General features: G+C 45.7%; 1 protein-coding gene across 25 annotated transcripts in view; it reads left to right on the top strand.

Moving 5' to 3' along the window:
* The window catches only part of LOC129836540 (calcium-activated potassium channel subunit alpha-1-like), a 361164-nt gene that overhangs the window by 210552 nt on the left and 126149 nt on the right, over positions 1 to 24463 (top strand). For all 25 annotated transcript variants that reach the window (XM_055902871.1, XM_055902883.1, XM_055902881.1 and 22 more), the window contains exon 6: positions 23576 to 23651. In XM_055902871.1, the coding sequence (XP_055758846.1) occupies positions 23576 to 23651 (76 nt within the window). The remainder of the gene's footprint in view (positions 1 to 23575; positions 23652 to 24463) is intronic.

A 24463-nucleotide genomic window follows, 5' to 3' on the forward strand; every position in this document is an offset into this window, starting at 1 on the left:
GCTGTAGATATTACATCAGACTCCAGGGTTAGAGTTAGCTGTAGATATTACATAAGACTCCAGGGTTAGAGTTAGCTGTAGATATTACATAAGACTCAAGGGTTAGAGTTAGCTGTAGATATTACATCAGACTCCAGGGTTAGAGTTAGCTGTAGATATTACATCAGACTTTAGGGTTAGAGTTAGCTGTAGATATTACATCAGACTCCAGGGTTAGTTAGCTGTAGATATTACATCAGACTCCAGGGTTAGAGTTAGCTGTAGATATTACATCAGACTCCAGGGTTGGAGTTAGCTGTAGATATTACATCAGACTCCAGGGTTAGTTAGCTGTAGATAATACATCACTCAAGGGTTAGAGTTAGCTGTAGATATTACATCAGACTCCAGGATTAGTTAGCTGTAGGTATTACATCAGACTCCAGGATTAGTTAGCTGTAGGTATTACATCAGACTCCAGGGTTAGAGTTAGCTGTAGATATTACATCAGACTCTAGGGTTAGAGTTAGCTGTAGATATTACATCAGATTCCAGGGTTAGAGTTAGCTGTAGATATTACATCATACTCCAGGGTTAGAGTTAGCTGTAGAATTACATCAGACTCAAGGGTTAGAGTTAGCTGTAGATATTACATCAGACTCCAGGGTTAGAGTTAGCTGTAGGTATTACATCAGACTCTAGGGTTAGAGTTAGCTGTAGATATTACATCAGACTCCAGGGTTAGAGTTAGCTGTAGATATTACATCAGACTCCAGGGTTAGAGTTAGCTGTAGGTATTACATCAGACTTTAGGGTTAGAGTTAGCTGTAGATATTACATCAGACTTTAGGGTTAGAGTTAGCTGTAGAATTACATCAGACTCTAGGATTAGAGTTAGCTGTAGATATTACATCAGACTCCAGGGTTAGAGTTAGCTGTAGATATTACATCAGACTCCAGGGTTAGAGTTAGCTGTAGATATTACATCAGACTCCAGGATTAGTTAGCTGTAGGTATTACATCAGACTCCAGGATTAGTTAGCTGTAGGTATTACATCAGACTCCAGGGTTAGAGTTAGCTGTAGATATTACATCAGACTCTAGGGTTAGAGTTAGCTGTAGATATTACATCAGATTCCAGGGTTAGAGTTAGCTGTAGATATTACATCATACTCCAGGGTTAGAGTTAGCTGTAGAATTACATCAGACTCAAGGGTTAGAGTTAGCTGTAGATATTACATCAGACTCCAGGGTTAGAGTTAGCTGTAGGTATTACATCAGACTCTAGGGTTAGAGTTAGCTGTAGATATTACATCAGACTCCAGGGTTAGAGTTAGCTGTAGATATTACATCAGACTCCAGGGTTAGAGTTAGCTGTAGGTATTACATCAGACTTTAGGGTTAGAGTTAGCTGTAGATATTACATCAGACTTTAGGGTTAGAGTTAGCTGTAGAATTACATCAGACTCTAGGATTAGAGTTAGCTGTAGATATTACATCAGACTCCAGGGTTAGAGTTAGCTGTAGATATTACATCAGACTCCAGGGTTAGAGTTAGCTGTAGATATTACATCAGACTCCAGGGTTAGAGTTAGCTGTAGATATTACATCAGACTCCAGGGTTAGTTAGCTGTAGATATTACATCAGACTCCAGGGTTAGAGTTAGCTGTAGATATTACATCAGACTCCAGGGTTAGAGTTAGCTGTAGATATTACATCAGACTCTAGGATTAGAGTTAGCTGTAGGTATTACATCAGACTCCAGGGTTAGAGTTAGCTGTAGAATTACATCAGACTCCAGGGTTAGAGTTAGCTGTAGAATTACATCAGACTCCAGGGTTAGAGTTAGCTGTAGGTATTACATCAGACTCCAGGGTTAGAGTTAGCTGTAGATATTACATCAGACTCCAGGGTTAGAGTTAGCTGTAGATATTACATCAGACTCTAGGATTAGAGTTAGCTGTAGGTATTACATCAGACTCCAGGGTTAGAGTTAGCTGTAGAATTACATCAGACTCCAGGGTTAGAGTTAGCTGTAGAATTACATCAGACTCCAGGGTTAGAGTTAGCTGTAGATATTACATCAGACTCCAGGGTTAGTTAGCTGTAGATATTACATCAGACTCCAGGGTTAGATTTTTTTTTTTCAATTAAAAGTACAGATTATTAACATACAAATGTAAAAAAAAACATTTAGTTAATGTATTTATTGGTTTCTTATCATTTTGATAAGAGATGAAAATGTAATGGTTTGAAGGTTGTTTCTAAAAAATAAATAAAAAAAATTCTAAATGTATCAATTTGAAGGTTGTGCCATTAGATTTGGGGTGTGGTGGGTTGCAAGAAATTCTTGCGGAGAAAAAAGTGTTCCCCAGAAATTCTGCTGAAAAAGTTTGAATACCACTGTTCCAACGGTAGTGTTACATCAGACTCCAGGTCTAACATGAATAATCTGTCCAGTGGTTGGTGACCGAGTGACATGTCTAATGTGCCCACATCCATCTCTATTGAGTTATGCTCCAGTGGGCAGTTGACACATTTGCAAAGGCTTCACTGATAATCAATAGACAGATCCATCAATGGTTTGAGTGGACATCAATTCTATTTCCATCTCACTAATTGTGTTTTGTCTCCAGTCGTCTGTTTCAGAGGAAAACAATGATGATGTTAACACAGTTTAACATCAACTCCTGTGGACTCATTCAGTTTGCTCGCTCTGTGTGACTAAATGCTATGCAACGCACGCACGCACGCACGCACACACACACACACACACACACACACACACACACACACACACACACACACACACACACACACACACACACACACACACACACACACACACACACACACACACACACACACACACACACACACACACTGCTAGGTGATAGCAGATCATAATTGTTACAGTACATCACATTTGAGTAGCCTACTCTATTCTCCACCAGAGGACTGTCCTCTCTATGCATTTCTCATTTCCCAGTAATGTTCTTTCACCTTCTGCTAAATTGGCTTTAAATTAAGAGGGTAGAGAAACGTGCGGCTAATCTAAAAAGACACGCAGCGTTCCTACATGGAAATAAGAAATTAATCTTCTTAAACAAACGTGAAGTGGGTATCTCTCCCTCGAGAGCGAGAAGGCCATAGCCAGGCTAGCTGTGTTGGATTAGCATACAAACAGCTCTTTGAAAGATGCTAGCTAGCTGCTATCCCCAGAGTCCCAATCCTCAAGCCCCTCATCCTCTCCCAAATTTATTCCAGTCCTGCTAGGGCTTCACTGCATTTCTTTCTCTCGTAGAAAGAGCAGAGCTTGCGTAGGATGTTAAGGCAGCTTTTAAATGACACAGTGGAACTGTATAAATATAGGAGTAACTAGAGACTGTATAAATATAGGAATAACAAGACTGTATAAATATAGCAGTAACTAGAGACTGTATAAATATAGGATTAACTAGAGACTGTATAAATGCAGGAGTAACTAGAGACTGTAAATACAGGAGTAAATAGAGACTGTCAATCATAAAAAGTTATACAGTCTATAAATGTGTGTCACAGCATCATCGGACTGAGCTTGTTGTCATTGCAAGCAATCTCAATGCTGTGCATTACAGGGAAGACATCCTCCTCCCTCATGACCCTCCAGCATGACAATGCCACCAGCCATACTGCTCGTTCTGTGCGTGATTTCCTGCAAGATAGGAATGTCAGTGTTCTGCCATGGCCAGCAAAGAGCCCGGATCTCAATCCCATTGAGCACGTCCGGGACCTGTTGGATTGGAGAGTGAGGGCCATTCCCCCCAGAAATGTCCGGGAACTTGCAGGTGCCTTGGTAGAAGAGTGGGGTAACATCTCACAGCAAGAGCTGGCAAGTCTGGTGCAGTCCATGAGGAGGAGATGCATTGCAGTACTTAATGCAGCTGGTGGCCACACCAGATACTGACTGTTACTTTTGATTTTGACCCCCTCTTTGTTCAGGGACACCTTATTCCATTTCTGTTAGTCACATGTCTGTGGAACTTGTTCAGTTTATGTCTCAGTTGTTAAATCTTGTTATGTTCAGACAAATATTTATACATGTTAAGTTTGCTGAAAATAAACGCAGTTGACAGTGAGAGGACGTTTATTTTTTTGCTGAGTTTATATATAGGAGTAACTAGAAACTGTGTACAGTTGAAGTCGTAGGTTTACATACATTAGAGTCATTAAAACTCCAACCACTCCGCAAATTTCTTGTTAACAAACTATAGTTTTGGCAAGTCGGTTAGAACATTTACTTTGTGCATGACACAAGTAATTTTCCAACAATTGTTTTCAGACAGATTATTTCACTTATAATTCACTGTATCACAATTCCATTGGGTCAGAAGTTTACATGACTGTGCCTTTAAACAGCTTGGAAAATTCCAGAAAATGATGTCATGGCTTTTGACGCTTCTGATAGGCTAATTGACAACATTTGAGTCAATTGGAGGTGTACCTGTGGATGTATTTCAAGGTCTACCTTCAAACTCAGTGCCTCTTTGCTTGACATCATGGGAAAATTAAAAGAAACCTCAAAAAAAAAATTGTAGACCTCCACAAGTCTGGTTCATCCTTGGGAGCAATTTCCAAATGCCTGAAGGCACCACGTTAATCTGTACAAACAATTGTACGCAAGTATAACACCATGGGACCACGCAGCCGCCATACCGCTCAGGAAGGAGACGCGTTCTGTCTCCTAGAGATGAACGTACATTGATGCGAAAAGTGCAAATCAATCCCAGAACAACAGCAAAGGACCTTGTGAAGATGCTGGAGGAAAGAGGCACAAAAGTATCTATATCCACAGTAAAACGAGTCCTATATTGACATAACCTGAAAGGCCGCTCAGCAAGGAAGAAGCCACTGCTCAAAAACCGCCATAAAAAAGCCAGACTATGGTTTGCAACTGCACATGGGGACAAAGATCGTAATTTTTGGAGAAATGTCATCTGGTCTGATGAAACAAAAATAGAACTGTTTGGCCATAATGACCCTTGTTATGTTTGGAGGAAAAAGAGGGAAGCTTGCAAGCCGAAAAACACCATCCCAACCGTGAAGCATGGGGTGGCAGCATCATGTTGTGGGGGTGCTTTGCTGCAGGAGGGATTGGTGCACTTCACAAAATAGATGGCATCATGATGAGGAAGGAAAATTATGTGGATATATTGAAGCAATATCTCAAGACATCAGTGAGGAAATTAAAGCTTGGTCGCAAATGGGTCTTCCAAATGGACAATGACCCCAAGCATACTTCCAAAGTTGTGGCCAAATGGCTTAAGGACAACAAAGTCAAAGTATTGGAGTGGCCATCACAAAGCCCTGACCTCAATCTTATAGAAAATTTGTGGGCAGAACTGAACAAGCGTGCTACCAAATACTAATTGAGTGTATGTAAACTTCTGACCCACTGGGTGTAGGGGGTGCGTACTGGTGGCAGAGAAGTCAGGCGCAGGAGAGCAAAAACTGATTTACAACGACACAGTTTAATAATCAAAACCACCGTAAACAGAACAATAAATCAATGGGTAAACAAAACCCGGTACACACCAGCATAACGTGCACAAGCACTACAAATAAACAATACCGGACAAGGACATGGGGGGAACAGAGGGTTAAATACACAACATGTAATGATGGAATTGAAACCAGGTGTGTGGGAAGACAAGACAAAACAAATGGAAAATGAAAGGTGGATCGGCGATGGCTAGAAGACCGATGACGTCGACCGCCGAACGCCGCCAGAACAAGGAGAGGGACCGACTTCGGTGGAAGTCGTGACAATACCCCCCCTTGATGTGCGGCTTCAGCAGCGCTCCGACACCGGCCTCGGGGACGGCCCGGAGGGGGATGCGCAGGGCGATCCGGACGAAGGCGGTGGAACTCCTGCAGCATTGAAGGGTCCAACACGTCCTCGACCGGATCATAGCACCTTTCCTCCGGACCGTACCCCTCCCACTCCACGAGATACTGAAGGCCCCTCGCCTGACGCCTCGAATCCAGTATGGAGCGAATGGAGTATGCCGGGGCGCCCTCGATGTCCAGAGGAGGCGGAGGAACCTCCCGTACCTCAAACTCCTGGAGTGGGCCAGCCACCACCGGCCTTTGGAGAGACGGTTAATATGGGGGTCAATATGGTAATCTGGGGGAAGCTGTAACCTATAACAAACCTTGTTTACTCTCCTCAGGACTTTAAATGGCCCCACAATCCTTGGACCCAGCTTCCAGCAGGGCAGGCGGAGGGGCAGGTTTCGGGTCGAGAGCCAGACCTGATCCCCCGGTGCGAACACCGGGGCCTCACTGCTGTGACGGTTTGCGTTCTCTTGCTGGTGCAGCATGGCCCACTGAAGGTGATCACGGGCAGCTTCCCATGTCTCCTCCGCGCACCTGAACCATTCATCCACCGCAGGAGCCTCGGTCTGACTCTGATGCCAAGGCGCCAGAACCGGCTGTAGTACCCCAGTACGCACTGGAAGGGAGAGAGGTTAGTAGTTCTGTGCCATCTCGGGCCAGGGCACGAACGCCACCCACTCCCTCGGCCGGTCCTGGCAGTAGGACCGCAGAAACCTGCCCACATCCTGGTTTACTCTCTCCACCTGCCCATTACTCTCAGGGTGAAACCCTGAAGTAAGGCTGATCGAGAGCCCGCCTTCCAGACCCTAGATGTGAACTGAGGACCTCGATCAGACACTATATCCTCAAGCACCCCGTAGTGCCGGAAGACATGCGTAAACAAGGCCTCCACAGTCTGTAGGGCTGTAGGGAGACCGGGCAGAGGGAGGAGACGACAGGACTTAGAGAACCAATCCACAACAACCAGGATCGCGGTGTTACCCTGTGAGGGGGGAAGATCGGTAAGAAAATCCACCGACAGGTGCGACCAAGGTCGTTGTGGAACGGGTAAGGGCTGTAGCTTCCCTCTGGGCAGGTGCCTAGGAGCCTTACACTGGGCGCACACCGAGCAGGAGGAAACATAAACCCTCACGTCCTTAGCCAAGGTAGGCCAACAGTACCTCCCGCTCAAACAGCGCACTGTCCGACTGATCCCAGGATGACCAGAGGAGGGTGACGTGTGGGCCCAATAGCTCAACCGGTCACGAACAGCAGACGGGACGTACAGACGCACAGCAGGACACTGGACTGGAGCGGGCTCTGCACGTAACGCCTGCTCAATGTCCGCGTCCAGCTCCCACACTACCCGCGCGACCAGGCAGGAGGCGGGGAGTATGGGAGTGTGATCCATGGGCCGCTCCTCTGTGTCATACAGCCGGGATAATGTGTCTGTCTTCACGTTCTGGGAGTCTGGTCTATATGAAAGGGTGAACACAAAACGGGTGAAAAACATGGCCCACCTTGCCCGGCGAGGGTTCAGTCTCCTCACTGCCCGAATGTACTCCAGATTGCGGTGGTCAGTCCAGATGAGAAAAGGGTGTTTAGCCCCCTCAAGCCAATGTCTCCACGCCTTCAAGGCCTTGACGACAGCCAACAGCTCCCGGTCCCCCACGTCATAGTTTCGCTCCGCCGGGCTGAGCTTTTTCGAGAAGAAGGCGCAGGGGCGGAGCTTCGGTGGCGTACCCGAGCGCTGAGAGAGCACAGCTCCTATCCCAGCCTCGGACGCATCCACCTCCACTATGAACGCCAAAGAGGGATCCGGATCCGGGCCAGCACGGGAGCCGAGGTAAACAGAGCCCTCAGGTGACCAAAAGCCCTGTCCGCCTCAGCTGACCACTGCAAACGTACCGGGCCCCCCTTCAGCAGTGAGGTAATGGGAGCCGCTACGTGACCAAAGCACCAGATAAACCTCCGGTAGTAGTTGGCAAACCCTAATAACCGCTGCACCTCCTTTACTGTGGTGGGAGTCGGCCAATTACGCACGGCTGAAATGCGGTCACTCTCCATCTCCACCCCTGAGGTGGAAATGCGATACCCTAGGAAGGAGACGGACTGCTGGAAGAACAGGCATTTCTCAGCTTTGACGTACAGGTCATGCTCCAACAGACGACCAAGCACCCTGCGCACAAGGGACACATGCTCGGCGCGTGTAGCGGAGTATATCAGAATGTCATCAATATACACCACTACACCCTGCCCACGGAGGTCCCTGAAAATCTCGTCTACAAAGGCTTGGAAGACTGATGGCGCATTCATCAACCCGTACGGCATAACAAGGTACTCATAGTGCCCTGAGGTGGTACTGAAAGCCGTCTTCCACTCGTCTCCCTCTCGGATACGCACCATGTTGCATGCGCTCCTGAGATCTAGTTTGATGAAGAAGCACGCCCCGTGCTTTGACTCAATCGCTGTGGCTATGAGCGGTAGCGGGTAACTATACCTCACCGTGATCTGGTTCAGACCCCGATAGTCAATACACAGGCAAAGATCTCCCTCCTTCTTCTTCACAAAAAAGAAACTCGAGGAGGCGGGTGAAGTGGAGGACCAAATGTACCCCTGGCACAGGGATTCGGAGACATATGTTTCCATAGCCTCCGCCTGTGAGAGGGGATACACGTGACTCCTGGGAAGTGCAGCGTCTACCAGGAGATTTATCGCACAATCGCCCCGTCGATGGAGTGGTAATTGAGTCGCCTTCTTTTTAGAGAAGGCGAGAGCCATATCGGCATATTCAGGGGGAATGCGCACGGTGGAGACCTGGTCTGGACCTTCTACCGTAGTAGCACCAACGGAAACCCCTAAACACTTCCCCGAGCACTCTTGCGGACACCCCATGAGAGCCCTCTGTGGCCAAGAAACAGTGGGGTCATGACAAGCTAACCAGGGTAGGCCTAGCACCACTGGAAACGCAGGAGAGTTAATAAGGAAGAGACTAATTCTCTCCTTGTGACCCTCCTGCGTCACCATGCCCAGAGGAGCGGTGGCCTCCCTAATCAACCCTGACCCTAATGGTCGACTATCTAAGGCGTGAACGAGGAAGGGCACAGCCACGGGAACAATAGGGATCCCTAAACTATTGGCGAACGATCTATTTATAAAATTCCCAGCCGTGCCTGAATCGACGAGCTCCTTTTGCTAGGAATGCGGGGGAAACTCAGGAAAAGTGACATACACAAGCATATGTGCAACAGAGGGTTCTGGGTGAGAATGGTGCCAGCTCACCTGGGGTGACGCCAGAGCGCCCTGCCTGCTGCCTCGATACCCAGAGGAACAAACCCGGCACCGACCGGCAGTGTGACCTCTGCGGCCACAGAAGGTGCACGAGTTGGAACCCCCTCTGGTCTCCCTGCGCACCGTCCCTCCCAGCTCCATGGGTATCGGAGAGGGGGTGCGGGGGGATGGAACGAACAGACCCCGATCTGAACGTCCGCGGGTAGCCAGCATGTTATCCATCCGGATGGACAGGTCCACCAGCTGGTCGAACGTGAGGGTGGTGTCTCTGCAGGCCAACTCCCAAACTCCTCGCGCAGACTGCAGTGATAATGGTCGATCAGGGCCCTGTCGTTCCATCCTGCGCCGGCAGCCAGGGTCTGAAACTCCATGGTGAACTCCTGGGCGCTCCTCGTCCCCTGCCTCAGATGGAAGAGGCGTTCACCCGCCGCTCTACCCTCGGGCGGGTGGTCGAAGAATGGGTGAACTCCTCAAACTGGTCCAACGCCGCATCCCCCTCTCTCCATATGGCGTTGGCCCACTCAAGGGCTTTCCCGGTGAGGCACGAGACGAGGGCGGACACCCTCTCACGGCCCGATGGAGCCGGGTGGACGGCTGCCAGGTATAAGTCCAGCTGCAACAGGAACCCCTGGCAGTTCGCAGCCGTCCCATCGTATTCCTGGGGAAGCGAGAGACGAATCCCACTGGGTCCAGGAGAAGGAGGGGCGCCTAGTGGAGACCCCGGTTGTGCTGGTGGAGGCGCTGGTAGAACTCCCTGTCTCTCCCAGCGGTCCATTGTCTGGACAACGCGACCCATGGCGGTGCCAAGATGGTGGAGCATCGCTGCATGCTCCCAGACGCGCTCCTCCACCCCTATACCCGGAGTACGTGCTTCTGCTGACTCCATAAGTTTGGTCCGGTATTCTGTACGGGGTGCGTACTGGCGGCAGAGAAGTCAGGCGCAGGAGAGTAAAAACTGATTTACAACAGCACAGTTTAATAAACAAAACCACCGTAAACAGAACAATAAATCAATGGGTAAACAAAACCCGGTACACACCAGCATAACGTGCACAAGCACTACAAATACACAATACCGTACAAGGACTTCGGGGGGAACTGAGGGTTAAATACACAACATGTAATGATGGAATTGAAACCAGGTGTGTGGGAAGACAAGACAAGACAAAACAAATGGAAAATGAAAGGTGGATCGACGATGGCTAGAAGACCGGTGACGTCGACCGCCGAACGCCGCCCGAACAAGGAGCGGGACCGACTTCGGCGGAAGTCGTGACACTGGGAATGTTATGAAAGAAATTAAAGCTGAAATAAATCATTCTCTCTACTATTATTCTGACATTTCTCATTCTTAAAATAAAGTGGTGATCCTAACTGACCTAATACAGGGAATTTTTTACTAAGATTAAATGTCAGGAATTGTGAAAATGTTTTAAATGTATTTGGCTAAGGTGTATGTAAACTTCCAAATTCATTCTGTATATAGGAATAACTGCAGACTGTGTGAGTAACTAGAGACTGTATAAATATAGTCGGAACTATATAGACTGTATAAATATAGTCATAACTATATAGACTGTTTAAACATAGGAGTAACTAGAGACTGTATAACTATAGGAGTAACTAGAGACTGTATAAATATAGGAGTACCTAGAGACTATAAATATAGGAGTAACTATATAGACTCTATCAATATAGGATTAACTATATAGACTCTATAAATATAGGAGTAACTAGAGACTGTATAACTATAGGAGTAACTAGAGACTATATATATACAACTAGAGACTGTATATATAGGAGTAACTAGAGACTGTATAAATATAGGAGTAGCTATATAGACTGTATAAATATAGGAGGAACTATATAGGCTGTATAAATATAGGAGTAACTATATTGTCTGTATACATATAGGAGTAACTATATAGACTGTATAAATATACAAGTAACTGTATATAAATATAGGAGTAACTAGAGACTGTATAAATATAGGAGTAACTATATAGTCTGTATAAATATAGGAGTAACTATATAGACTGTATAAATATAGGAGTAACTATATTGTCTGTATACATATAGGAGTAACTATATAGACTGTATAAATATACAAGTAACTGTATATAAATATTGGAGTAACTAGAGACTGTTTATATATATAGTAGCAACAAGACTATAAGTATTGGAGTAACTATATAGACTGTGTAAATATATGAGGAACTATAGACTTTATAAATATAGGAGGAACTATTTAGACTGTATAATAAGATGTCAGTGTTAAGAAATCCATTTTTTTCTGCGTTATGGAGACATGCAAAATGCCATTATAGAAGAAGGTATAAGCAGTGTTGTAATAGCTCTACATTATAATTCAAAACCATATTACATAATATCCCCATATTACTTCTGGAGCCTGTGTACTGTCAATTAATGTTTTGTATCCATGTCTCTCCATATCCACATCACTACTGCCCTCTGCTGGTGATGGTAGTGTACTGTCTGTGTTGATCTTTGAAGAGGCTTACAGACTCTAGTACAGTATCTGGCATGCTAACAGTGTGTGTGTTATAATCCTGACTGCCTGGACACAGGGTATTATCCCTGTTGTAACATGGTCCTCCCCAGGCTGATGATTGATAAAAGACTCCAGTGTGTGTGTGTCTACTGTCAGTGGCACGTGACAGAGGGGAAGGGGCTTGGCACATACCCACAGATTATAATGATGTTCCTTGCAGTGTTGTTGCATGTGTAGCAGATGCGGGCTAGTTAGCATACTAGTAGCCGTCATGGAGTGACGCCACATGCCCTGAAACCTACAGTGTTGCACTCGCCCAACAAGGACCAATGTTAGCACTCTAGCTTCCTCTTTCCTGCTCTACCTGTTCAGTAGTACAGATAGTTCTATTGCTGTGAGCTGATGTCAATACAAACTGCCATTCAGCTTTATCCCCATGTACTGTAACTACTGCCCATATATCTGATATCTGCCAGTGACAGCACGGCATTTGTGATTAAATACAGATTATTGCTTCATCCCTCTCTCTCTCTCTCTCTGTGTATCTCTCTCTCTCTCTCCCTCTCTCTGTGTATCTCTCTCTCTCTCTCTCTCTCTCTGTGTATCTCTCTCTCTCTCTCTCTCTCTCTCTCTCTCTCTCTCTGTGTATCTCTCTCTCTCTCTCTCTCTCTCTCTCTCTCTCTCTAAATCCCTGGATGGGTTCAGGCACTTTTAAAAACGCCTCACCTCTGAACACAGCCCCTTATTGGTGGGAGAAACATCCACATGACTCTCTGTAGGTACACCAGAGAGGGCGAAGGGAAATCTGTTTGGGCTGTTCAGATTATGAACAGATCCTCTACTGTGTCACAGCTTATATCAGACCAGACCAGCATACAGTTTGTACCAGACAGGTACATGGAGGCATTGTCTATCTGACTCTCACTCAGTCTGGTGTTCTCTTCTGCACGCGCAGCACTTGATTCTGCACCTTTTATCAGGTGTTCTATGCACGCAATTCTACCTGGAAAAACTCTACTTGTCTGTCTTCCAAATAATATTTCTTTATCCATTTCCTCCTTCAAGAAACAGTTCTTCATCTCTTCCTTTGAGACACTCTGGAAAACACAGCATTGGACCTTAGAACTAGAGAATAGGACTTCTGAAGAATTAAAGCTTAGTTCCACTCTTCAGAAGGACAAGGACCCTTAAGAGAAACTACCGGAGACTCTACAATAGATAACTAAGTATCTGTGATCGATAGTGATGATCCCTACTAAGCTCCTGATGTACCGGGGTCCACGCGGTGGCGCCGCCCCTCGCTCTGAGACCCGTGGAGACACGTTCAGGAGAAGGAAGTCGTGTGGAGAGTTGTTTCAGAAAGGGTACAGGGTGAGGCTGGGGCCTCGTGGAGTGGCTATGGAGAAGGAGAGGCAGAAGGGACCCTATCTTGCTCTCTGGACCTCTCTGAACTTTCTCTCCAAATGGGGTAAGAATAGAGATCTAGGGCCATAGTTATTCTATGTGGAGTAAGAATGGTAGAATATGGGGTCTGGGTCATGTTCAAACAGTCTGTCTGGTCCAGTATACGCTTCCTCTCCAAATGGGGTGAGAATAGAGATCTAGGGCCATAGTCAAACTGTCTGGTCTTGTCTGTGATTCCTAGTTGTATAAACTATGTTTCTGCCTAAAATATGGTCTGGGCCCTGTTCAAACATACATCTGGTTCATCTCCTAATGCGGTAAGGACCGAGGTCTGGGAAGGGAATGGAATCCCTCGTGGTTATGATTCTTATTCTTTACTCTGCTCCTGCCGTGTGGTTGCCTGGCTACCCAAACTCCTTGCTGCGGCTAAACGCTACGCCACGCCCGTTAGTTTCTTCTCCGCAATGAGTCTGGATCTGAGTACCTCCCCTACGATTCCTAGAATGGAAATACGTTATAGACTGTCTGATTGGTCCCAGAAACCAATGGGTTGGGCCATAGCCAGAACACACATGGGTAAAGCAATGTTTTGCAAATTCGCCATTGGTTAGAGCTGATCCAATAGCTGATGACTTTGTTCTGTACAACACCCCTCATTTTGACGTCACCACAAACGACTCTATTGATGTCAGTCAGACTGAAGTATGTAGCGAACAGCAGCGGAGGAATTCAAAGGAATGGCTTAGTTTGTTGGAAAATCATGTTTGTAGCATCTGGGTTGTGGGTTTGATAGCCGCATGGGCCGGGTATACTAAATATTTGTGGTAGCTGTAAGTTGCCTGACTAAGACTTGTGTTTACAGAATGTATCTGTTTACACCATGAATGAATCTTTAAACAGATCTAAAAACACAGACTTCATGTAATCTTGGATACCAAAAACTAAAATCTTGCGTTAATTGCGTCAGACGCTCGATTACGATCTAGGGGTAGATGTATGAAAAGAATATACTAACCAGACTTGAGAAGTGTCCAACCCCTAAACAGACGTTTCAGTCCAGTGTGTGGGTCAAATCTCCCCTTCTAATATTCACCCCCTAAACAGACGTTTCAGTCCAGTGTGTGGGTCAAATCTCCCCTTCTAATATTCACCCCCTAAACAGACGTTTCAGTCCAGTGTGTGGGTCAAATCTCCCCTTCTAATATTCACCCCCTAAACAGACGTTTCAGTCCAGTGTGTGGGTCAAATCTCCCCTTCTAATATTCACCCCCTAAACAGACGTTTCAGTCCAGTGTGTGGGTCAAATCTCCCCTTCTAATATTCACCCCCTAAACAGACGTTTCAGTCCAGTGTGTGGGTCAAATCTCCCCTTCTAATATTCACCCCCTAAACAGACGTTTCAGTCCAGTGTGTGGGTCAAATCTCCCCTTCTAATATTCACCCCCTAAACAGACGTTTCAGTCCAGTGTGTGGGTCAAATCTCCCCTTCTAATATTCACCCCCTAAACAGACGTTTCCGTCCAGTGTGTGGGTCAAATCTCCCCTTCTAATATTCACCCCCTAAACAGACGTTTCAGTCCAGTGTGTGGGTCAAATCTCCCCTTCTAATATTCACCCCCTAAACAGACGTTTCAGTCCAGTGTGTGGGTCAAATCTCCCCTTCTAATATTCACCCCCTAAACAGACGTTTCAGTCCAGTGTGTGGGTCAAATCTCCCCTTCTAATATTCACCCCCTAAACAGACGTTTCAGTCCAGTGTGTGGGTCAAATCTCCCCTTCTAATATTCACCCCCTAAACAGACGTTTCCGTCCAGTGTGTGGGTCAAATCTCCCCTTCTAATATTCACCCCCTAAACAGACGTTTCCGTCCAGTGTGTGGGTCAAATCTCCCCTTCTAATATTCACCCCCTAAACAGACGTTTCCGTCCAGTGTGTGGGTCAAATCTCCCCTTCTAATATTCACCCCCTAAACAGACGTTTCCGTCCAGTGTGTGGGTCAAATCTCCCCTTCTAATATTCACCCCCTAAACAGACGTTTCAGTCCATTGTGTGGGTCAAATCTCCCCTTCTAATATTCACCCCCTAAACAGACGTTTCAGTCCAGTGTGTGGGTCAAATCTCCCCTTCTAATATTCACCCCCTAAACAGACGTTTCCGTCCAGTGTGTGGGTCAAATCTCCCCTTCTAATATTCACCCCCTAAACAGACGTTTCAGTCCAGTGTGTGGGTCAAATCTCCCCTTCTAATATTCACCCCCTAAACAGACGTTTCAGTCCAGTGTGTGGGTCAAATCTCCCCTTCTAATATTCACCCCCTAAACAGACGTTTCAGTCCAGTGTGTGGGTCAAATCTCCCCTTCTAATATTCACCCCCTAAACAGACGTTTCAGTCCAGTGTGTGGGTCAAATCTCCCCTTCTAATATTCACCCCCTAAACAGACGTTTCAGTCCAGTGTGTGGGTCAAATCTCCCCTTCTAATATTCGGAGGATGCGAACCCTTGTAAAATCGTAATTTGTCCAAATGGTCAGATGCTATGACACCATGTTACGTATGTACAGTGTGTCCATGAGAGATTAGACTTCAAGTTAATGTTTCAAAGTTAATCTGGTCAACATCGGCCTGCCCTTCTCTATTAACCTAAGTCACTACTGGTGTAAATGATTCCATCCATCCACACATACACAGTGAATCAGAGCGTGGTGGTGTGGTGTAAATGATTTCATCCATCCACACACATACACAGTGAATCAGAGCGTGGTGGTGTGGTGTAAATGATTCCATCCATCCACACACACAGTGAATCATAGCGTGGTGGTGTGGTGTAAATGATTCCATCCATCCACACACATACACAGTGAATCAGAGCGTGGTGGTGTGGTGTAAATGATTCCATCCATCCACACACATACACAGTGAATCAGAGCGTGGTGGTGTGGTGTAAATGATTCCATCCATCCACACACATACACAGTGAATCAGAGCGTGGTGGTGTGGTGTAAATGATTCCATCCATCCACACACATACACAGTGAATCAGAGCGTGGTGGTGTGGTGTAAATGATTCCATCCATCCACACACATACACAGTGAATCAGAGCGTGGTGGTGTGGTGTAAATGATTCCATCCATCCACACACATACACAGTGAATCAGAGCGTGGTGGTGTGGTGTAAATGATTCCATCCATCCACACACACAGTGAATCAGAGCGTGGTGGTGTGGTGTAAATGATTCCATCCATCCACACACACAGTGAATCAGAGCGTGGTGGTGTGGTGTAAATGATTCCATCCATCCACACACATACACAGTGAATCAGAGCGTGGTGGTGTGGTGTAAATGATTCCATCCATCCACACACACAGTGAATCAGAGCGTGGTGGTGTGGTGTAAATGATTCCATCCATCCACACACACAGTGAATCAGAGCGTGGTGGTGTGGTGTAAATGATTCCATCCATCCACACACACAGTGAATCAGAGCGTAGTGTTGTGGTGTAAATGATTCCATCCATCCACACACACAGTGAATCAGAGCGTAGTGGTGTGGTGTAAATGATTCCATCCATCCACGCACACAGTGAATCAGAGCGTAGTGGTGTGGTGTAAATGATTCCATCCATCCACACACACAGTGAATCAGAGCGTAGTGGTGTGGTGTAAATGATTCCATCCATCCACACACACAGTGAATCAGAGCGTAGTGGTGTGGTGTAAATGATTCCATCCATCCACATACACAGTGAATCAGAGCGTAGTGGTGTGGTGTAAATGATTCCATCCATCCACACACACAGTGAATCAGAGCGTAGTGGTGTGGTGTAAATGATTCCATCCATCCACGCACACAGTGAATCAGAGCGTAGTGGTGTGGTGTAAATGATTCCATCCATCCACACACACAGTGAATCAGAGCGTAGTGGTGTGGTGTAAATGATTCCATCCATCCACGCACACAGTGAATCAGAGCGTAGTGGTGTGGTGTAAATGATTCCATCCATCCACATACACAGTGAATCAGAGCGTAGTGGTGTGGTGTAAATGATTCCATCCATCCACGCACACAGTGAATCAGAGCGTAGTGGTGTGGTGTAAATGATTCCATCCATCCACACACACAGTGAATCAGAGCGTAGTGGTGTGGTGTAAATGATTCCATCCATCCACGCACACAGTGAATCAGAGCGTAGTGGTGTGGTGTAAATGATTCCATCCATCCACATACACAGTGAATCAGAGCGTAGTGGTGTGGTGTAAATGATTCCATCCATCCACATACACAGTGAATCAGAGCGTAGTGGTGTGGTGTAAATGATTCCATCCATCCACATACACAGTGAATCAGAGCGTAGTGGTGTGGTGTAAATGATTCCATCCATCCACATACACAGTGAATCAGAGCGTAGTGGTGTGGTGTAAATGATTCCATCCATCCACATACACAGTGAATCAGAGCGTAGTGGTGTGGTGTAAATGATTCCATCCATCCACATACACAGTGAATCAGAGCGTAGTGGTGTGGTGTAAATGATTCCATCCATCCACATACACAGTGAATCAGAGCGTAGTGGTGTGGTGTAAATGATTCCATCCATCCACATACACAGTGAATCAGAGCGTAGTGGTGTGGTGTAAATGATTCCATCCATCCACGCACACAGTGAATCAGAGCGTAGTGGTGTGGTGTAAATGATTCCATCCATCCACATACACAGTGAATCAGAGCGTAGTGGTGTGGTGTAAATGATTCCATCCATCCACGCACACAGTGAATCAGAGCGTAGTGGTGTGGTGTAAATGATTCCATCCATCCACATACACAGTGAATCAGAGCGTAGTGGTGTGGTGTAAATGATTCCATCCATCCACATACACAGTGAATCAGAGCGTAGTGGTGTGGTGTAAATGATTCCATCCATCCACATACACAGTGAATCAGAGCGTAGTGGTGTGGTGTAAATGATTCCATCCATCCACATACACAGTGAATCAGAGCGTAGTGGTGTGGTGTAAATGATTCCATCCATCCACGCACACAGTGAATCAGAGCGTAGTGGTGTGGTGTAAATGATTCCATCCATCCACATACACAGTGAATCAGAGCGTAGTGGTGTGGTGTAAATGATTCCATCCATCCACATACACAGTGAATCAGAGCGTAGTGGTGTGGTGTAAATGATTCCATCCATCCACATACACAGTGAATCAGAGCGTAGTGGTGTGGTGTAAATGATTCCATCCATCCACATACACAGTGAATCAGAGCGTAGTGGTGTGGTGTAAATGATTCCATCCATCCACATACACAGTGAATCAGAGCGTAGTGGTGTGGTGTAAATGATTCCATCCATCCACATACACAGTGAATCAGAGCGTAGTGGTGTGGTGTAAATGATTCCATCCATCCACATACACAGTGAATCAGAGCGTAGTGGTGTGGTGTAAATGATTCCATCCATCCACATACACAGTGAATCAGAGCGTAGTGGTGTGGTGTAAATGATTCCATCCATCCACGCACACAGTGAATCAGAGCGTAGTGGTGTGGTGTAAATGATTCCATCCATCCACATACACAGTGAATCAGAGCGTAGTGGTGTGGTGTAAATGATTCCATCCATCCACGCACACAGTGAATCAGAGCGTAGTGGTGTGGTGTAAATGATTCCATCCATCCACATACACAGTGAATCAGAGCGTAGTGGTGTGGTGTAAATGATTCCATCCATCCACATACACAGTGAATCAGAGCGTAGTGGTGTGGTGTAAATGATTCCATCCATCCACATACACAGTGAATCAGAGCGTAGTGGTGTGGTGTAAATGATTCCATCCATCCACATACACAGTGAATCAGAGCGTAGTGGTGTGGTGTAAATGATTCCATCCATCCACACACACAGTGAATCAGAGCGTAGTGGTGTGGTGTAAATGATTCCATCCATCCACACACACAGTGAATCAGAGCGTAGTGGTGTGGTGTAAATGATTCCATCCATCCATCCACACACAGTGAATCAGAGCGTAGTGGTGTGGTGTAAATGATTCCATCCATCCACACACAGTGAATCAGAGCGTAGTGGTGTGGTGTAAATGATTCCATCCATCCACACACAGTGAATCAGAGCGTAGTGGTGGGGTGTAAACTGATATTGAGGCAGGTGTTGCATTGTTTCTTTAATCTCTGGGTGAGCTCATTTTGGAATCCGACAGATACACATGTAGGGCACAAACTCGCTCCCCCCTTCCTTTCGCCCTCAGAACAGCCTCAATTCATCGGGGAATGGACTCTACAAGGTGTCGAAAGCTTTCCACAGGGATGCTGGCCCATTTTGACTCCAATGCTTCCCACAGTTGTCAACTTGGCTGGATGGCCTTTAAGTGGTCGACCATTCTTGATAAACACGGGAAACTGTTGAGTGTAAAAAACTCAGCTGCGTTGCAGTTCTTGACTCAAACCAGTGAGCCTGGCACCTATTACCATACCCTTTCAAAGGTACTTAAATGTTTTGTATTCCCCATTCACCCTCTGAATGGCACATGTACACAATCCATGTTACAATTGTCTCAAGGCTTAAAAATCCTTCTTTAACCTGTCTCCTCCCCTTCATCTACACTGATTGAAGTGGACTTAACAAGTGACATCAATAAGGGATCATAGCTTTTACCTGGATTCACCTGGTCAGTCTGTCATGGAAAGAACAGGTGTTCCTAATATAGCCACCTTAGAGGCTACAAATCACAAAGTATATCTACTGTACACTACCGTTCAAAAGTTTGGGGTCGCTTAGAAATGTCCTTGTTTTTTAAAGAGAAGCTACTTTTTTGACCATTAAAATAACATATAATTGATCAGAAATACAGTGTAGACATTGTTAATATTGTAAATGACTATTGTAGTTGGAAACAGCAGATTTTTTTATGGAATATGTACAGAGGCCCATTATCAGCAACCATCACTCCTGTGTTCCAATGGCACGTTGTGTTTGCTAATCCAAGTTTATCATTTTAAAAGGCTAATTGATTGTTAGAAAACCCGTTTGCAATTATGTTTGCACAGCTGAAAACTGTTGTTCTGATTAAAGAAGCAATAAAACTGGCCTTCTTTAGACTAGTTGAGTATCTGGAGCATCAGCTTTTGTGGGTTCGATTACAGGCTCAAAATGGCCAGAAACAATGACCTTTCTTCTGAAACTCGTCAGTCTTTTCTTGTTCTGAGAAATGAAGGCTATTCCATGCGAGAAATTGCCAAGAAACTGAAGATCTCGTACAATGCTGTGTACTACTCCCTTCACAGAACAGCGCAAACTGGCTCTAACCAGAATAGAAAGAGTGGGAGGCCCCGGTGCACAACTTAGCAAGAGGACAAGTACATTAGAGGGTCTAGTTTGAGAAACAGACGCCTCACAAGTCCTCAACTGGCAGCTTCATTAAATAGTACCTGCAAAACACCAGTCTCAACGTCAACAGTGAAGAGGTGACTCCGGGATGCTGGCCTTCTAAGAAAAAGCCATATCTCAGACTGGCCAATAAAAAGAAAAGATTAAGATGGGCAAAAGAACACAGACACTGGACCGTCATCCCGGAGTCGCCTCTTCACTGTTGATCTTGTTATAGAGGGCAGTAGTGATGTTCTTTGTTTCTGGACATTTTGAGCATATAATCGAACCCACAAAAGCTGATGCTCCAGATACTCAACTAGTCATAGAAGGCCAGTTTTATTGCTTCTTTAATCAGAACAACAGTTTTCAGCTGTACAAACCCAATTTCGTGGTATCCAATTGTTAGTAATTACTATCTTGTCTCATCGCTACAACTCCCGTATGGGCTCGGGAGAGACGAAGGTCGAAAGCCATGCGTCCTCCGAAACACAACCCAACCAAGCCGCACTGCTTCTTAACACAGTTCGCCTCCAACCCGGAAGCCAGCCACACCAATGTGTCGGAGGAAACACCGTGCACCTGGCTCCCTTGATTAGCGCGCACTGCGCCCGGCCCGCCACAGGAGTCGCTGGTGTGTGATGAGACAAGGATATCCCTACCGGCCAAACCCTCCCTAACCCGGACGACGCTAGGCCAATTGTGCGTCGCCCCACGGACCTCCCGGTCGCGGCCGGCTGCGACAGAACCTGGGCGCGAACCCAGAGTCTCTGGTGGCGCAGCTAGCGCTGCGATGCAGTGCCCTAGACCACTGCGCCACCCGGGAGGAACATTGTATGATTTTTAAGTAATTAATTTGCATTTTATTGCATGACATAAGTATTTGATACATCAGAAAAGCAGAACGTAATATTTGGTACAGAAACCTTTGTTTGCAATTACAGAGATCATACGTTTCCTGTAGTACTTGACCAGGTTTGCACACACTGCAGCAGGGATTTTGGCCCACTCCTTCATACAGACCTTCTCCAGATCCTTCAGGTTTCGGGGCTGTCACTGGGCAATACGGACTTTCAGCTCCCTCCAAATATGTTCTATTGGGTTTAGGTCTGGAGACTGGCTAGGCCACTCCAGGACCTTGAGATGCTTCTTACGGAGCCACTCCTTAGTTGCCCTGGCTGTGTGTTTCGGGTCATTGTCATGCTGGAAGACCCAGCCACGACCCATCTTCAATGCTCTTACTGAGGGAAGGAGGTTGTTGGCCAAGATCTCACGATACATGGCCCCATCCATCCTCCCCTCAATACGGTGCAGTCGTCCTGTCCCCTTTGCAGAAAAGCATCCCCAAAGAATGATGTTTCCACCTCCATGCTTCACGGTTGGGATGGTGTTCTTGGGGTTGTACTCATCCTTCTTCCTTCTCCAAACACAGTGAGTGGAGTTTAGACCAAAAAGCTCTATTTTTGTCTCATCAGACCACATGACCTTCTCACATTCCTCCTCTGGATCATCCAGATGGTCATTGGCAAACTTCAGACGGGCCTGGACATGCGCTGGCTTGAGCAGAGGGACCTTGCGTGCGCTGCAGGATTTTAATCCATGACGGCGTAGTGTGTTACTAATGGTTTTCTTTGAGACTGTGGTCACAGCTCTCTTCAGGTCATTGACCAGGTCCTGCCGTGTAGTTCTGGGCTGATCCCTCACCTTCCTCATGATCGTTGATGCCCCACGAGGTGAGATCTTGCATGGAGCCCCAGACCGAGGGTGATTGACCGTCATCTTGAACTTCCATTTTCTAATAATTGCGGCAACAGTTGTTGCCTTCTCACAAAGATGCTTGCCTATTGTCCTGTAGCCCATCCCAGCCTTGTGCAGGTCTACAATTTTATCCCTGATGTCCTTACACAGCTCTCTGGTCTTGGCCATTGTGGAGAGGTTGGAGTCTGTTTGATTGAGTGTGTGGACAGGTGTCTTTTATACAGGTAACGAGTTCAAACAGGTGCAGTTAATACAGGTAATGAGTGGAGAACATGAGGGCTTCTTAAAGAAAAACTAACAGGTCTGTGAGAGATGGAATTCTTACTGGTTGGTAGGTGATCAAATACTTATGTCATGCAATAAAATGCAAATTAATTACCTAAAAATCATACAATGTGATTTTCTGGATTTTTGTTTTAGATTCCGTCTCTCACAGTTGAAGTGTACCTATGATAAAAATTACAGACCTCTACATGCTTTGTAAGTAGGAAAACCTGAAAAATGGGCAGTGTATCAACTACTTGTTCTCCCCACTGTATATATGAAGAATACAGTACTGTATTTATGATTAACGTGCAGATGTAGGATCTTAATTTGAGCCAGTTTGCTACAGCAAGATTCAAATGTATGGACATTTTTTGTAGGGGTTGATACATTTTTCGTTAGGGCAAATGAAGTTTGACATTTTAAATTGGAAATTACAAACGTAACTTTTTAAACCTTGAATACACTCAAAGTTAGCATATCCTGCTGTGCAGATAAATTCCAGGCAATGCCCACACGAGATTTCTTACTAAATATTTTGGTGATATATTGACAATCTTTTGACTAACATGGACTTTCTCAGGTGTTCTTGTTCTGTCCAGTATTGTCATTTTTATGGTCAGCTCTTGTGTGATGTTGGATGTGCGTAAAACACCATTGTTTTATAGTATGTATGATACTTCACGTGCTTCTACACCTGCATTGCTTGCTGTTTGGGGTTTTAGGCTGGGCCTCCCGGGTGGCGCAGTTGTCTAGGCCAGCTGAGCCACCAGAGTCTCTGGGTTCGCACCCAGGCTCTGTCGCAGCCGGCCGCAACCGGGAGGTCCGTGGGGCGACGCACAATTGGCATAGCGTCGTCCGGGTTAGGGAGGGTTTGGCGGGTAGGGATATCCTTGTCTCAGTATGTAAAAATGTAATAAAAATGTATGCACTCTGTAAGTCGCTCTGGATAAGAGCGTCTGCTAAATGACTAAAATGTAATGTAAATGTAGGCTGGGTTTCTGTACAGCACTTCGAGATATTAGCTGATGTACGAAGGGCTAAATAAAATAAACTTGATTGATGATTAACATTAATTAATATCTCTCTCTCTCTCTCTCTCTCTCTCTCTCTCTCTCTCTCTCACTCAGGCTTAAGATTCCTGAGAGCCTTGAGATTGATACAGTTCTCTGAAATTTTACAGTTTTTGAATATCTTAAAAACAAGGTAAGTATTAGGGCTTTCATTGGACTACCACCACCACTCCAGCATGGTAGCACCACACCAACTATCTCCAGAATCCATCTGACATAGAAGCTCGGCTCAGGTTTGATCTTTGTCTAGACGCTGTGGTGACACTTTATTTTACAGTCCTGTTCCAGACTTAGATATTTGAACTTAAGTGGTAACAACTTCAAAGCAGGGAATGGGGGATTCCTCATCACGTTCACAAATCATTTCACTCAAGCACCTGAAACAAATTTTACATGTACATTTTTGTCATTTAGCAGACATTCTTATCCAGAGCGACTTGCAGTAGTGAGTGCATTTTGTGCTTTTTCATACTGGTCCACCATGGGAATTGAACCCACAACCATAGTGTTGCAAGCGCCATGCTGTCCCAACTGAGCCACACGGGCACATTGTATAGTCGCTCCAATGAATCTCACTCATGTCTTCTGAAATTGTTATGTAATAACTATGTAATTTAACTTCCATTTTCCCATGTGGCTGGGTAAATAGCAGGACTGTCCAGTAAAGTGTCACTGAGGTTTCTCTAGATGACTGTTTGGCCCAGCGTGCCTCTCCTCTCCTTTCAGGACTGTTGACACTGTAAACACAGAGTCGTTGAGTAATGTACAGTAATCCTCTCTTTCTGTGGTTCAGCACTAACATAGGTAAAGGAGAGATAGGTAGAGAGGGAGGGAGAGAGATAAAAAGTGAAAGAGAGAGTGCATGATGAATGTAGACAGATCCTGAACTAAAGCATGACACGTTCCCTATTAAGAACAGACACTGCAAGAACAGACACTGCAGTA

Source organism: Salvelinus fontinalis, chromosome 37 (genome assembly GCF_029448725.1).
Source record: "Salvelinus fontinalis isolate EN_2023a chromosome 37, ASM2944872v1, whole genome shotgun sequence".
NCBI classification, from domain to species: domain Eukaryota; kingdom Metazoa; phylum Chordata; class Actinopteri; order Salmoniformes; family Salmonidae; genus Salvelinus; species Salvelinus fontinalis.